At 42.1% G+C, this 16,474-nt stretch overlaps 1 protein-coding gene across 2 annotated transcripts in view; it reads left to right on the plus strand.

Moving 5' to 3' along the window:
- Window positions 1-16,474, plus strand: part of Nckap1l (NCK associated protein 1 like) — a 46,840-nt gene that overhangs the window by 13,149 nt on the left and 17,217 nt on the right. For both annotated transcript variants that reach the window (XM_052749192.1, XM_052749191.1), the window contains exons 8-20: window positions 292-340; window positions 431-587; window positions 6,474-6,530; window positions 6,813-6,909; window positions 8,014-8,123; window positions 8,281-8,413; window positions 8,750-8,831; window positions 9,013-9,071; window positions 9,293-9,438; window positions 10,810-10,942; window positions 11,208-11,327; window positions 13,584-13,729; window positions 14,018-14,149. In XM_052749192.1, the coding sequence (XP_052605152.1) occupies window positions 292-340; window positions 431-587; window positions 6,474-6,530; window positions 6,813-6,909; window positions 8,014-8,123; window positions 8,281-8,413; window positions 8,750-8,831; window positions 9,013-9,071; window positions 9,293-9,438; window positions 10,810-10,942; window positions 11,208-11,327; window positions 13,584-13,729; window positions 14,018-14,149 (1,421 nt within the window). The remainder of the gene's footprint in view (window positions 1-291; window positions 341-430; window positions 588-6,473; window positions 6,531-6,812; window positions 6,910-8,013; window positions 8,124-8,280; window positions 8,414-8,749; window positions 8,832-9,012; window positions 9,072-9,292; window positions 9,439-10,809; window positions 10,943-11,207; window positions 11,328-13,583; window positions 13,730-14,017; window positions 14,150-16,474) is intronic.

A 16,474-nucleotide genomic window follows, 5' to 3' on the forward strand; every position in this document is an offset into this window, starting at 1 on the left:
CTGGGCCCTGTGCATGCTAGGCATGAGTTCCTCCAGACTTTTATTTAGAAAATTTTAAATTGCATTTTTATTTATTTATTTTGTGACACATGTGGGTGGAGCACTAATACAGAGGTCAGAGGACAACTTTCGGAGATCAGTTCTGTCCGTCCACCATGTGGGTTCTGTGCATTAAACTCAGGTTGTCAGGTTGGTAGCCGTCTCCTGTTCCTGTTGAGCCGTCTTGCTGGCTTTGTCCTTTCTTTAGAAGTCCTAAACAGCTACTTGGTCCTCTCTGCTTGCTTCTCGTAGATGGCCTGCGAGTATCTGTCTGTGGAAGTGATGGAGCGATGGATCGTAAGTAAGTTGTGGGAGCAGCTGGGAAGGGCAAGGTGGCGCTCCCAGGAGTGTACTATCTATAAGCCTTCCTCTGGTTCTTGTTCACTTGCAGTTGGGTTTCTTCTTTGTCATGGGTGCCTCAACTCCAACAGCCAGTGCCAACAGCTGTGGAAGCTGTGTCTGCAGGGCTCCCTGTACATCACACTCATCCGGGAGGACGTGCTGCAAGTGCACAAGGTTACTGAGGACCTCTTCAGTAGTTTGAAAGGGTAAGTGGTTTGCACGTCAAACTGATCTTTTGGGAGTTATAGCCTCATCAACATCCCTTTTCCCAAAGTATGAGTGGTAATGGGTAATTCTAACTTTGAAATATTTGCCAAACACCTTTTCTTTGTTGGTGCCTCACTGGATATTAGGGATAGAAAGGTTACTAAGATATTGTGAGGCCAGACTGCCTGGTTTGAATTCAAGCTGAGCCACTTTCTAGCTCTGTGACTAGCTCTAGGTAGGTTACTTAATTTCTCCATGCCATTGGCTTAATTTCCTCATCTGTAAAATGTGAATAAAGCAATACCTTCCATCTGGTTGTGGTGGTGTACCCTTATAATCCCAACACTCAGGGAGGTGGAGGCAGAAGGACCAAGAATTTAAGGTTGGCCTTTTGCTTGCTCCACAGTGATTTCCAGGCCAGTCTGGACTACAAAAGACCCTATCTCAAAACCAAAACAAAATCAAGTAGGCACAAACAAAACACCAAACCACAACAAAATGAAGTTGTATCTATGACCTCATAGTGTTCTGAAGAGTTCCCATATGTAAAGCATACGGAAAAAGATCTGGTACATTGTATTATGCATTTGATTTTTTTTTCTAATGTATTAAGCTGAGTTTGGTGGCACGCACCAGTAACCCCAGCACTCAGCATCTGAGGCAGGAAGATCAACATAGGCTACGTAATGAGACCTTATTAAAACAAAAGGCAGCAGCTTCTGAATTACTCAGAAAAGCTTAGCTTTTTCTTTTCTGTTTTAAATGTGCTTTCCCTAACACTGTAAACTTTCTTACGGATTCCCTGAAGTTTACTCTCACCCTATTTGTGATTAGGTTGCTTGTCCACTGTGTGTCTGACTTCTGTTCTAACACAAATGGTCTGGCTCTCTCTGTTTCTGTTACCGATTTCCTCCCTGTAGCTGCTGAAATTTACAGCTTGCCTGACTTGTTCCCCTCCCCTTCTTCTTCTCTTAGACCCTAAAATTGTCCTTAAGCTTAAAAAAATAAAAGTTTGCAAATTGTTGGAAAATAGGCAAACTTGTGATAGAGTAGGGGGTTGTGGTGTGTAGATACAAAGTGCTGTGTAAGCAGTAATGGCATTAAGGGCATTTGTACTGGCTTTGAAGGATCTAAAGAAAACAGGACACAGGCAGACATGAGTTAGACAGTTGCAGTAAAGAAACTCAGCTCTCTCCCCTTTTCTTTCTCTCTCTCTCCCCCGCCCCTGTATTTGAAGACAGGGTTTCTCTACATAGCCTTGGATGTCCTGGAACTTACTGTGTAGGCCAGGCTAACCTCAAATTCACAGAGATCTTCCTGGTTCCTGAATGCTGGCACTAAAAGGTGTTTGCCACCATATCTAGCTTGAAGTTCATAGCCTTTGAGGCAAGAGAACAGTGTGTTCAGAGGTTCAAGTTGCTCAGTGCTGGGACAGCGTGGGTTACAAAGGCAGGGCTGTAAAAGTTGGTTTTGGAGCAGTGAATTGGGATGTCATAAGCTGTGCCTTAGAGTTTAAATCTGTGCTCAAGAGAATGCAGAGTCATTGAATGAATTCAAACGAGGCAGTTGAAAGGATCAGATTTGCATTTTAGAGAAGATTACTGCTCCAGGGGAAAAAGATTAGATGGGTAAAGCTAGAGGCAGGGATTAATTTAGTAAATTAGGAAAAATTGAGGATGTCAAGATCTCTGGAATGGGCATCTGGTATTCCTTAGGGTAGAGACATGAGAGCTACAGTAAGTGTGGGGAAAGACTGTGATTCAATTTTTTATTTTTAGACTTTTAGTTTATTTTTATTTTATGTGTATTAATGTTTTACTTGAATATGTGTCTGTGTACCATGTGTGTGCAGTGCTCTTGGAGGCCAGAAGAGAGTGTCAGATCCTCTAGACAGGACCTGGAGATGGTTGTGACCCTCTATGTGGGGGCTGGAACCCCAAAAAATGCTCTTTACTGCTGAGTCATTGCTCCAGCCCTGTGGATTCATTTTTGAACAGACTGAATTGGAAATGTCTGTAGGACATACAGGTTATGTGTGTCAGGCCTCTTGCTATGTGATTCAGTAACTCGTCATACTATCTGGACTAGCTGACAACTGATGATGTGGTAATCAAAGCCCTGAGAATGAATAGGTGCGATTGTTTAAGAAGAAGATCGGGGACAAAACTTTTGAGAACATTGATATTTAAGGGTCAAGCAGAGGCAGGAAAATCCATGATGGACAATATGGAGAAAAATCAAGCCACTGGAAGAAAGCATGGCAAGATGGAAGGACCCGTCATCATCTGCTAGATGATGTAAAGAGAACAAACAACATGAGGGTTGGAAAAGTTCACTGGATTTCGCTACAGAGGTCATCTTTGTGTCCTGTGAACAACATCAGTGGAGTGGTGAGGTTGAAAGTTGGTTTCAGTTTAGGAGTAAATGGGAGATAAGGAATTAACTCAATGTCACTGTGAAGGGAGAATGGAGTTACAAGAGGAGGAGGAGGAAGGTATGGGATTAAAGGAAAGGTGGGTTTACCTATATTTATTTCTGGTGGCAAATACTGCACCTGGAAATGTAAAAAAAAATGAAGGCTCACCTCCCAGAATGGTTTGATGTGTGTGCTACAGGTGTGTGTGTATGTGTGTATGTGTGTATGTGTGTATGTGTGTGTACATATACAGAAGTATGCATGCATTTTCAACCTTATATAAGAAGTTTTGGAAAAACATTGGCTCTACATTTTACATTATATTTACAGATCTATTAAATTATTACTATATTTTAGTTATCTTTGAATATCAGTTTATAGAGACTTTTTCTTTTTTGTTGTTTCCTTGAGATAGGTCTGACTTTGTAGCTCGGGCTAGCTTCAGACTTGCTGCAATCCTCCTGCCTCAGTCTCAGTATACTAGGATTCAGGCATGAGCCATGACACCTGCCTGAGACTTACTCTTTTTAATAGTTGAGGGGCTGGAGAGATGACTCAGTGGTTAAGAGCACTAGCTGCTCTTCTAGAGGACCTGGATTCAATTCCTAGCACCCATATGGTAGCTACAACCATCTGTACCTCCAGTTTCATGGTATTTGACATTTCTGGTCTCTTTGGGCACCATGCACACATGTGGTATGCAGACATACATGCAGGCAAAACATCCATACACATAAAATAAAATAAATTTAAAAAATTTGAATAAAATTTCATTATGTATTTATAAGATTATTTAACCAGTCTCTCTCTCTCTCTCTCTCTCTCTCTCTCTCTCTCTCTCTCTCTCTCTCTCTCTCTGACACACACACACACACACACACACACACACACACACACACACACATTTTTTTGAGACAGGGTCTCACTATGGAGCTCTGGCTGGCCTGAAATTCCCTATGTATACCAGGGTGGTCTTGAATTCACAAAGCTCTGCCTACCTTTGCCTCCTGAATACTGGGAATAAAGGGCTTGAATTTCCTGTTGTGTGTATGTGTATCTGATGGTGGGGGGATGCAAGGAGCTTTCAGAGTGGAGGTCAGAAGACAATTTTGGGGAGTCTGTCCTCTCCTTCCACCTTTACCTGTGTTTCAGGGATCAGAGGCCACCAAGCTTGAAGAGCAGGCTTGTGTAGCTCCTTAATTTCCTGTTGATGGACAGTTGAACTGTTTCCATTTAAAAAGATCATTTTAAACTCTTTTTGTTAGAATGGTTTTTTGTTTTGAATGGTTTTTTGTTTTTGTTTTTGTTTTTTGAGATGAGGTCTCTCTATGTATTCTGGATATCCTGAAACTCTCTGTGTAGACCAGGCTGGCCTCAAACACAGGGAGATTCCTTGCCTCTGCCTTTCAAATTAAACAAATACTTTAGAGAATATCCATTGACATATTTTTGTGAACATACTCAAATGCTTCTGTAGGGGAAGTTCTGGATGTGGAGGGCAACACACTTCAAACTTTTTTTCTCCCCCCCCACTCACAAGCTCGAGATCAAACCCAGGGTTTTGCACATGCTAGGCAAGCATTCTACCTCTGAGCTATATTCCCAGCCTGTATTTTAATAATAGCTTTTTACCAAATTCTGCCCCCCACTGGTTGTCTTAGTTACAATATATTAAGGGGTAGGACTATGACTTAGAGGTAGAAGGCTTGCCTAGCTTGTGTAAGATCCTAGAGTTTAATCCTCTGCGCTGAGGAGAAACAAACAAAAACACAGTAATGAGAATACTAGTTCTTCAACAATTGACTAAACTGATTAGTATTCTTGTTTTTAAAAAGTTGCCAAAGGACTAGTGAGACAGCTCAGCACTTGTCACCAGCCTGACATCCTGAGTTCCATCCTTGGAAACCACGCGGTGCAAGGAGAAAACCTTCTCCTAAACACTGTCCTCTGACCTCCACAAAAGAACAAAGAAACAAGAACACAGTAAGAAAAATGCATTTCCAAAGTTAGGAAAGAATGACTCTTTAACAGAAGTTACAGGAAGTAGAAATGTATATATGAAGTTTTCTAGTGAGATGGAAAAAGCTGTTTGGTTCCTGTCACTAAGGACAGCAGCTAATATGTATGATTTATAGTTCAGGACATTCCATGATCTTTATGATAACTTAAGTATACATATATATTTAAATATATACACAGCCATACTATGTATGTATGTAAATAAGATGACAGGAGACTCAGTCTGAATGTCCCTCAGTTAGTGAGAGGTGGGAATATGAAATAATTCTAGATTTTTTTTATTCTTAATCTTGTGTCTTTCCCTGTACTGGATGGAGGTTGAAATAATTATAAGCAGTACTGTAGAGTTGAATCCTGATTTAATTAAGATAGTTTTCAATTCCAAATGCCTTTAATTTTTATGCTAAGTTCAATAAAGGGAGAGGCTTGGAGAAGGGAAATGAGAGGTTATAAAATCTCCCCATTGCTGTGGCCACAGCTGACAGGATGAATGAAGACAGTAAGAGTTGCAGAGGGCAGAGGCCATTTAGTATGGGATTCTGGGTGCAGGTCTCTAATAGAAAAAAAAAGACATGGTCAAATATTGCAGATGAACCACAGCAATAAAAAAGGTTATTTAATTTGGTGATTCAGAAGTTCACATTGACCTCAGAGGAACAGATTGTTCAGTGTTGAAGGCCTTGTGAGATGGGAAGGGTCAGTGAACGGTGAAGAGGGAAAGGAGTGTGTCTTGGAAGAGCTGGTGATGTGGGAGAATGGGTGAAGTTCAGGGTGTCGGGGTCAAGTGAGGGTTTCCAGAATAAGAGAGGCTTTGAACTTGTTTGTTGCAAGAGGAGCCATAAGAGAGGGAGATAAAAACTGACAGATAACTGGTGGGCTAAATATCAAGACAAAGTGGGTGGGACCTGGAGTAAGCAGGGGAGGAGGTGGGGGTGGTGGTGACATTTTTACTTACAAACAGGGGTGGTATTTATGACTCCCTTCCTCATCCTAATCAAATTTGGAAGAGTGGTTGGCAGGAAGGTATCCAGCAGAGTGCAGCTCACCACTGCAAGTCATTTCCTTCCCATAGTGGTGTACTTACTGTCTTCTTTCCTTGTCTCTTCTTTCTTCCTCCTTTCCCCTTTCTTCTCCTAACTCCCGTACCCTCCTTTTTTAAAAAATTTTTCTTTTGACAGATTCTCTGTATATATCCCTGGCTGGCCTTAAACCCATGAATTTCCTGCTCTGCCTCCCGAGTGCTGGGATGACAGGCATGCATTATCACAACCTGGCTTGGTTCCTGTAGTAATTGTCTTTGCAGAATGAAGCGTAGAGCAGGATGGTCTCTAAGCTGAGAGTCTTGTTTGTATAGGGTGAGAAGAGTGGGTAAAAGTCCTGCTGGTTAGGGCGCCTGTACTTACTAACTGGTGGCATGACGCCCTGCTGTGCTTGACATGTCAATCTCCAGGTACAGTAAGCGAGTGGCAGACGTCAAGGAGAGCAAGGAGCATGCCATTGCAAACAGGTACAGTTGGGACATGTGCTTGGAGGGGCTGGGATAGGGATCTCCCCAGACTTTGGTTTTCACTTCAGCACACTGAGTTTCTGTACAGACTTGTGTCCTCACCCCCAAGAACTTCCTGCAGCCCCACAGATGCTTATATTTTCTCTCCAAGTTTGAGTTTAGCACTGAACCTTCCTTCTGCCTGACACGCCTCCCCAACTGCAGCTGTCTTCTGCACTACTCTTGGGGAGCTTGTGAGGGAGGGGAAGACAATATTCTCCACTTTCCATTTTCCTCCCTCAGTGGCCAGTTTCACTGTCAACGTCGGCAGTTTCTTCGGATAGCTGTGAAGGAGTTGGAGACTGTGTTAAATGATGAACCAGGCCTGCTGGGTCCTAAGGCAAGAGAAATGTTGGGGGAGAGATAGTGACCAATGACTGTGTGGGTGCTGACTTAGCATTCATGAGATACTGCACTTCCAACCCTCCTCGTGTGTGTGTGTGTGTGTGTGTGTGTGTGTGTGTGTGTGTGTGTGTGTGTGTGTGTGTATTAGCACATATGAGTGTGGAGGTCAGAGGACAATCTCGGGTACTGTTCTTCAGAGCTGTCCACCTTGTTTTTTTGAGACAGTCTTTCACTGGCCTGAGGCTCATGCATTAGGCAAGGCTGATTGACCAGTGAGTTCAGGGATCTGGAAGTCTCCTGATCACTGGGGTTAGGAGTGCATGCCACCGTGCATGGTTTCTTTTTACATGGGGTCTGGGGACTGAACTCAGATCCTCATAATTTCATGACAACCACTTTACCAGTGGAACTGTCTCTCCTGCCTGCTTTCTGAGTCTCTTGTGATCAGTTTGTATGTGTCTGTGCTGATACTCTCAGAGTATCCAAATGTTTCGTGTTTTCCCTTCGCACCACCATAGTACGCCATCTAACAGCTATTTGTAGACTTGGCCTATCTTCTATTTGAGTGTGAACTAATTGATGACAGAACTTGCTTTCTGTTTTAAGTCATATAAATACCCATAAAATATTTCTAAAATTTAATTTTGTGGGGAGGGAGGAGTATTGACTATGAGCCAGGTCCAACATGTGTGTGTCTGATTCTGTGTCATATGGTTCAGCTTTCTGTATGCTTGTTTCTAGATGCTATTGGTATGGCTACATAATTATACCACATATAGATTATTTCAATAGTTTTCTCTGTGTTTAAAACCCATTTTCTTTCCTGTTCTGGGGATTGAACCCAGAGCCTTGTACCTGATAGGTAAGCACTCTATCAACTGAGTGCTTTTTTTTTTTTTTTGGTTTTTTGAGACAGGGTTTCTCTGTGTAGCTTTGCGCCTTTCCTGAAACTCACTTGGTAGCCCAGGCTGGCCTTGAACTCACAGAGATCCGCCTGGCTCTGCCTCCCGAGTGCTGGGATTAAAGGCGTGCGCCACCACCGCCCGGCCGAAATCCATTTTTTAAGTAGAAAATTCTAATAGGCTTTGTTCTCTCTTAGGCCCTTTTTGCTTTCATGGCCCTGTCTTTCATTCGTGATGAGGTCACTTGGCTGGTTCGTCATACAGAAAATGTTACCAAGACTAAGACACCTGAAGACTATTCTGACTCGTTAGTATTTGCTTAAGAACCTTGTCATTAGACTGGGAGATGGGGGCAAGGGGACATCAAATGATCCAGAACATTTCAATCCCTGCTTTGTATGGCTGTATGTCTTCCTTCATGGTTTTGTTGACGTCTGTCTTTGTCCTTGTCTTTATCTTTACAGGAGCATTGCAGAGCTCCTCTTCCTGCTTGAGGAGATCAGGGCTCTAGTTCGACGACATATCAAAGTGATTCAGCAGTACCATGTTCAGTACCTGGCCAGGTTTGATGTCCTTGTGCTCAGTGACATCATTCAGGTATGTCCCACTGATGACACTTTGGAGATTCCAGCATGAGATTTGGTAATTTTTCCTTCTGGAGCCATTCAACTGAATGATTGTAGTTTGGGTATCAAAAAGCTGGTGTACACTAAAGATGAATAAACTCAGCAAATTTTTTCCCCCTAAGCAAGAAGAGAGAAAAATAAAGAGAAATTGAAGTCCACATGGCAGAGATCCTGGGCAGTGTTGTCTGTTCCTTTTCTGTTTTGGGAAGCCAGCAGTTCTGCCTTCACAGGCTGACTGAGCCTGAGGTTGTACTTTCCATTCTGTGGAACTTGTGAGCACTGACAATACCTCCTACTTCTCTTTTAGAACCTGTCTGTGTGTCCAGAGGAGGAGTCTGTCATCATGTCTTCGTTTGTTAGCACCTTGTCCTCTCTGAATCTCAAGCAAGGTAACTGGAAGGAGGTGAAGGTGTCAGGGCACTTACGAGGGCTAATAAAGTTTTTCTGGAAATATTGGTCTGTCAGCCAGAGCACCGGGTAAGAAAACTCTGAATGGGCCTGCCATTCTGTGTAGCCAGGTACTAGGTGCTGTTTTATCATTTTCTTTTACATTTGCTTCTTTTTTTATAGTTGATAATGAAGAGAAATTTGACTTTTCTGGATTGAGGCTGGATTGGTTCCGCCTACAGGTAAGGCTCTTGTCTTGTGGTAGCCCCCATCCTCAGGTTCCTCCTCTTCCACAAGTCTCTCCCCCATTTTTAATTTCTTAAACTCTGCTTCAGAGACTAAATAATCCTTGAAAACTGCTGACTAGACAGGACATAACACACCAAGAACAGATTATAGCCCCAAGGCTCGGCTTCATCCCATTTATCTTGTTTTTTTTTTTTTTTTCCAACTCCAATCACAGGCATATACCAGTGTGTTGAAGGCACCTTTGCACCTACATGAGAACCCTGACCTAGCCAAGGTCATGAACCTCATCATCTTTCACTCCCAGATGCTGGACTCAGTTGAGAAAATGCTGGTGGAAACCTCTGACCTTTCTATTTTCTGGTGTGTCTTGGTTAATTATCAGTCCATTTTATTTCTCTGTTTTTTTTTTGTGTGTGTTGTTGTTGGTATTGTTGTTTGTGTTTGTTTTTTGAGACAGGGTTTCTCTGTGTAGCCTTGGCTGTCCTGGAACTCACTTTGTAGACCAGGCTGGCCTCAAACTCAGAGATCTCCTTGCCTCTGTCTCCCAAGTTCTGGGACTAAGAGGATGTGTTCTAAGTTCTCTTGTTACCTTTTTAAGTTTTTTTTTTATTTTGTTCTTTTGAATTTTTAGGACATATAATTTTAAAGATTTATTTTCATTTGTGGGTATGAATGTATGTCTCTCTGTGTATGCCACTTGCATGTGGGTACCCACAAAGGATGGAGGAAGGCACTGGGTTGCCTGGAGCTAGAGTTACAGATGTTTGTGAGCCATCTGATATGCATGCTGGGAACTGAACCTGGGTCCTCTGGAACCCAGTAAACGTTCTGAACCACCTAGCCATCTCTCCAGTCATGACATTGAGATTTAAAAGACATAAAACCAGGTGTGGTGGCAGATATCTATAATCTCAGTACTTGGAAAGTAGGGAAAGGATGATCAGGAATTCAAGGTCATCCTTGGCTACTTACTTGTTTTTGGGCTACAAAGAAACTGTCTCCAAAAAACAAAGAAACATGAGTACTTGGGAGCCTATAGGAGGAGGATTGCTATGAGTTTTAGGCCAGGCTAGGCTATCCAGTGAGTCCCAAAAGACCTTGTCTCAAAAACCCAAAATAAAATAAAATAAAATAAACATGAATGTTGTGGAAGTTTAGTATTGGGAAAATAAGAAATAGTTGAGAGGGCTGGAGAATAGGATTGTTGGAGAATGAATACTTAATTGTCTTCCACAGATGACACTTGGCAATAATTAGTTGACCACCGTGATGTGTAACTCTACTCCTTGAAGGATCGGAAAAAAAAAATCGAAACACGATTGTCATGTCTGCTCTTTGCAATCTATAGAAATGGAGAGCTATAACACACACATGCTAAACACACATAAACATAGTGCTTCTGAGGGAAAGGCAAGTCTCATGCAATTAATCTAAGTAGGTTTTCTAGAGCCCAAGCGTCATTTTTTGAAGAGAATGTGAATTTGGAACTTCTGAATTAGAGGGGATGGCCTGAACCAGGCAATGATTGCCAGGGAAGAAATGTGAATTTTGTCCAGGAAATGGAAGGATATCATTTTGCTGCCCTGGAAGCCATTGTAAGACCCTGGAAAGGTTAAGATTCTTTGGTTCCCTTCTACCTGTAGGATAGAAAGTAGGAGGGAGTGCAAATAGAAGAAAAATTTTGAAAGTGTCTGGTTCTAAATCCTCATTTTCAATCTTCTTTCTCTGCAGCTTTCATCTCCGTACCTTTGAGAAGATGTTTGCCATGACCCTGGAAGAACCTTCCATGCTTCGATACACCATCGCATTCCCCCTGATTTGTGCTCATTTTGTCCACTGCACTCATGAAATGTGCCCGGAGGAGGTGGATATCCTGTCTCTCAAGTTCTAACATCTCTCTAGTCATGTCTCTTCTTTGTTTCTCAGAACAAAGTTCCAGGGGTTGGTTTTGATCCTAGGAAGGGAACAGGAATGAGTGTGTGAATGAGTCCCCAAACATCTCAGTTTGATAGAGAATGTATCCTTTCTTTCTGGTCTCTGTCTCTTTTTCCGTAGGAGAGGATGGCTCAGGCAAGGAGCGAGGGCAGTGTGGGAAGAAGTAGCCTTCATGTGATTCATTTCTCCCACAGTATACTCACCTGAAGAACCATGGTCTTCACCACTGCAAGTCCTTCCTGGAAGAGCTGGCCAAGCAGACCAGCAACTGTGTGTTGGAGATCTGTGCTGAGCAGCGGAACCTGAGCGAGCAGGTGGCCCTCATCCTGGTTCAGTCTTCCTTCTCATCCTCAGTGCCTTTTCCTCCAGCCGCCCTTGTTTCTCTCTCACAGGCCAAATTTTCTTTCTTGAGTAGGGTAGGGCTTTTGTGAACTTTGGTTTATGGCAGGATTCCTCTCTCAGTATAGTCACTCCAAGCACTCTCTTGGGATTAGAATCTCAATGTACAACCTTTGGATATTATAACCTGGGATAGCTATCAACAAAGTTCATGCTGGAGAACTCCTCAACTGAGTTACAAAATGGTAATCACACACAAAAAGTCCTAATGTTTTAAGTAAGTTTGTGATTTTATGTTATTCTTGGTTTCACAGGACCTGTGGTGGTAGCTTGGATAGGCTCAGTGGATAGAGGCTTAAAAACACTTAAAAACACTGTTACTTGAACAGTTAAATGTCACTCAAATCTGTGCTCCATTTGAAGAGTTTTGGGAGATGAACTTTGTCTTCTTTGCATGGTGCACATATGCTTGGGACAATGTCCCCAGATCTCTGTCTTGTCTAATCTTTCTGTTCATCAGCATCCCAGTTTACAACTAACTGGAGATTTTTAAGCACTCCAATGCTGATCCCCAAAGTTACATTCTTGTTTTCTGTTTTTTTTTTCTTTCTTTTCTTCTTCCCTTGACTGACTCATAATATCTGGTCATGATTAGATCAGAAAATCAGGAATAAGAAGTTAGTTTTGCTCTTGTCCCTAGAGTTTTGAATTTCCCAGACTACCCACCCTTCCTGGGTTTGAGTCAGAATAGTAGCAACTTTGGTAGGAGTGGAAATAAGGTGTGTTTGTGTATGTGTTTGTACATGTATAATATGTGTAAGTGTGTGAGTACAGATAGACAGTTACCGTATTACTCAGCTTTTTCATTTTCTAACATGTCAAGTAAAGACAAAAATACTTTCTTGGTCTACAGAGTGAGTTCCAGGACAGCCAGGACTGTTACACAGAGACACCCTATCTTGAAAAACAAAACAAACAAAAAAATACTTTCTTCACAGAGGTATAATAAAGATTAAATGAAATAACACACTAAATATTTGGTATACACAGCAGTCCATACATGTTGGCTCTTATATTAAGTAAAGCTTAATGAACACTAACTTCTTAGGCTAACAGTTTGGGGTGAGGATCAAGAAAGAAGGTACATGATCCCTATCTCTGGGAATGTCCCAGTTTAAGAGGAAGGGAAGTACAAATACATGATTGAAAGAATATAAGTAACTGATGCACAGAAGATATGCAAATAAGGACACTTACAATTGTATTCATCATTCACTATAAATATCTACTACATGCATGGTAAACAGGCTTACTCAGTGCTGTATCTGGAATGACTAAGCCTTGTGTGAATAATTGTTTGCTCACAGAACTGTTGCAAGCAACTGTTAGCCCTTCAGAGTTAACATTTGAGTAAATAATTATTGATGTATTACTAATAGGGTTATATCTTTGGATACTGATTTCTGAATCAACCATAAATACTTTCATATTAGTGTATCTTTGTCTATCAAGGTGGATTTTATTTAATTTTTTGAACCAAATGAATTTAGATTTAAGAATAGGATGCATGACTACAAAGTAACAAAACTAGTTTTCTTGTGTGGCTCTTATCTGTTCTAAAAGTAGTTCCAAAGTGATTCCTTGAGGCAACTTGAGTATGAAGTGAGAGCCAGTATTTTTCTGTAGGGCTACATGGAGAAGGGATAAATGCCGGATTGATGTTTGAGCTAGCTAGCGAGGAATATACATATACACATATTTAAGAAAAAGAAGAAACAAGGAAAGAATATTGAATACAAGTGGACACTGAGAATTTGGAGGGCTGTGATAGTCTGAGCAATTATCTTCATGAGACATAAAGGAGTACAGCCTGTGAAATGATGGTTTTATGTAGCAAAAAGTGTTGTTTCCCCACATTGGGACCCTACAAAACAAGGTAAGTGGAGCTCTCAACTCTGACTGTTTTCCTTGGATTTATCTGTTAGGAAAGGCCTCAGATGTGGGTGGGGGAGCAGTGCTCTCATCCTGGAAAGACACTGCCATCTTAGGACTTGAGGCTGTACATGGGGAAATATTATGAACACTGAAAGAGGTAAGCATATTCTAAAAAGGTCCCATTAGAGAAGGAGAAGCTAGTTGGGTGGGGAGAGGAGCAGATAATGATGGAGGAATCCTCTTACAGTTGTTAGCAATGACACTTGTGTCTCCCCCCCACCGTGTCTGTTACAAAGCTTCTACCTAAGCACTGTGCCACCACCATCAGCAAAGCCAAGAACAAGAAGTCCATGAAGCAGAGGCAGGCTCCCAGGAAAGGAGAGCCTGAGAGGAACAAGCCTGGAGCAGAGAGTCACCGGAAGAACCGCAGCCTTGTCACTAAGTGAGGCCCTGGCCCCTGAGGGCCAAATGGATTCTGCATTAAAGGAGGGAGAAAAGGAAAGAGGGGAGGTAATACAGGGAGAGAAAGCAGAGGAGTTGGTGGGGATTGATAGACATAGAAAAGCACCTGAGTATGAATTTTCTACTTCGATTTTGAAGAACATCAGTGTGTGCTAAGCTGAGTGTCCCTTAAGAGTGACAGGGGTCTGAGGAACATGGTCTGGCATTTCCTTCCCATATACCAACAGACAAGGCCAGACTCATAACCAAGTTCCACTTTTCTTTTCAGCATGGACAAACTACATCTAAACTTGACCGAATTGGCACTGGCAATGAATCATGTGTATAGTTTCTCTGTGTTTGAACACACCATCTTCCCGTCTGAGTATCTCAGCAGCCACCTGGAGGCCAGGCTCAACAGGTAGCACTCTTCCTGATGTGTGTATGTGCTCTGTGGCAGTCTTCAGTGTGGCTGTGTTAGAATCATCCTGTTGGTCATGTCACAGGCTGGAGACTGATGCAGTCTGTCATAGGTTCCAAGCACCTCTGTGAAAAAACAAAACAAAACAAAACAAAACACGTCACTTCTATAGGTTCTGATGAGTAGCTGGTTCATCCCCCTTGTTTGGTAGAGTGAGCAGAGAGAGAGGCCAGCACTTGGGAGATAGAGGCAGGAATGACAGGAGTTTAAGGCCATTCTTGGTTACCTAGAGAGTTCTAGGCCAGCCTGATTACACAAACTCTTACCTCAAAAAAGGAGGGTGGGGGAAAGTGCAGTGCCTTTGCAGCCTACAGAGCTGTGCCCACATCCTGGCTGTTAGCTACAACAATGGAGCAGATTATTTAACTTACCTGAGTCAGTTTCCTTCCTATTAAATCCAGGATAATAATATTTACCATATAGATCATTGTGAATGACCTGCAATTGAGGATTAGTAGACAAATACAGATTACTATGAGTGCAAAGTTCCTGCCATATAATAAGCCTTAGTTAAATAAATTCCCTTCCTGTACTTTGCCCTCATTCTATTGTTCTCTGAGAAGGAAGATACTGCTTATGTTGGATGCACTGTATTGGTTAGGGATGAAAAGGAGTGATTATGAATAATTAGTTATCCTTTTGTGTTTTATCTTGGAATATGAGCAATTAATGTAACAAGTATTTATTGAACACTTACTAAGTGTCAAGACTGTTCTAGAGGCTGTTGATAAAGTAGCGTACAGAACAGCCCTGCTCCGTGACACTTACCTTGTAGTAGGGGAGACAGACTAACAAAATAAGAGAGTAGCATATATGGTAGTTTAGTGATAAATGATAAGCAGAAAGATAAAGCAGGGAAGGGAGATGTCATAGGAAGTGTGTGTGTGTGTGTGTGTGTGTGTGTGTGTGTGTGTGTGTGTGGTGAGGAGTTGCTGCAGTTTTAGTGCGTTCACGGTGTCCAACACCTTGAGAAAATGAAGCCAGGTATGGTGTGTGGCTGGGAACAATCATTGTAGACAGAGGAACCAGTATTACCAAGGTTGAGATAGGGACCTGTTGTTCTGTTTAAGGGACAAGGAGGGCAGTGTGGTAGCAGAGAGAGAGCCTGGCAAGCTGGGTGGGTAGAGTGTAGGCAGCTGTGCATGTGTGTAGTGCACTGGAAGGACTGGGCTGCATCTAGATATTCAGCCTTGGCTGGTCTGGAGCAAAGCTATAATAAGCTTTGTGACCACAGTTCACTCTGGCTTTATTAGCATGAATGAGAACAGGGGCGGGAAGACTAGTTACAAGACTGTAAGATGTGCAGATTTATTTTCTTATTAGGGTTTTGCTTGGGTGAAATAAAATAGTTTGTTTTTGTTCTGTACGCATTAGCTCTAGGGGAGGAAGTGCTTCAGTTGTATACACAAGTCAAGGGCATGACAGTGTGATAATTGCCCATGAACACCTTCAGCAGCCATGGAAGTTTCCAGGCCCTGGAGCAGTAAAATGTGATCACCTAGTTTCCCAGAATCTTTGATGCTTGCTTCACAAGGTCATTATTCCAAAAGCTCCAGGGTTTTGTCTAGAGGTTTTAACTTTTTTTAATTTAAAGGAAATTTTATTTATTTTTATTGTTTCTATGTGTATAGGTGTTTTGCTTGCATGTGTATCTGTGCACCACACACATGGTTTGGTGTCCTTGGATACCAGAAGAGGATACTGAATTCTCTGGAACTAGAGTTACAGATGGTTGTGAGCTGTTCTGTGGGTGCTGGGAATAGAACCCCAGTCCTCTGGAAGAGCAACCAGTCCTTTTTACAGTTGAGCCATCTCCCCACTCCAGTCCCCTGCTTTGAGATGGAGCGTCCGTAAATAATGTGTAGCCCAGGATAGACTTTAATTCATAGTCCCTCCTGCTTTAGCCTTCTGAGTGTTGATATCACAGGTGTGTGCCACAACTGACTAAAAATTCTAAGATTGATTAGGCCTGCCTCTCACTTGTCCCCTCTACTTTATTTCCTTTAAATGGTACCCAGGGATCTTCCCTTTAATTTGTGGGAATAGACCTTCCTGAATATCCTGCCATAAATATTTTGCCATAATACCAACCAACCAAAGAACTCCAAATATCTCGCAGCTCAGGAAGAGTTTGAGGAACTCATTTATAATAAGGTGCAAATGAGTGACACTGTGAAGAATATGTTCTATCCTGACTGTTTGTTATTTTGTGAAGAAAAAACAAAGGACTGACTGCAACATGAAATCTTAGCCCCATGGCTGTAT

The sequence above is a fragment of the Peromyscus californicus genome, unplaced genomic scaffold (genome assembly GCF_007827085.1).
Source record: "Peromyscus californicus insignis strain IS unplaced genomic scaffold, ASM782708v3 Scaffold_20__1_contigs__length_68692818, whole genome shotgun sequence".
Classification (NCBI taxonomy): Eukaryota; Metazoa; Chordata; class Mammalia; order Rodentia; family Cricetidae; genus Peromyscus; species Peromyscus californicus.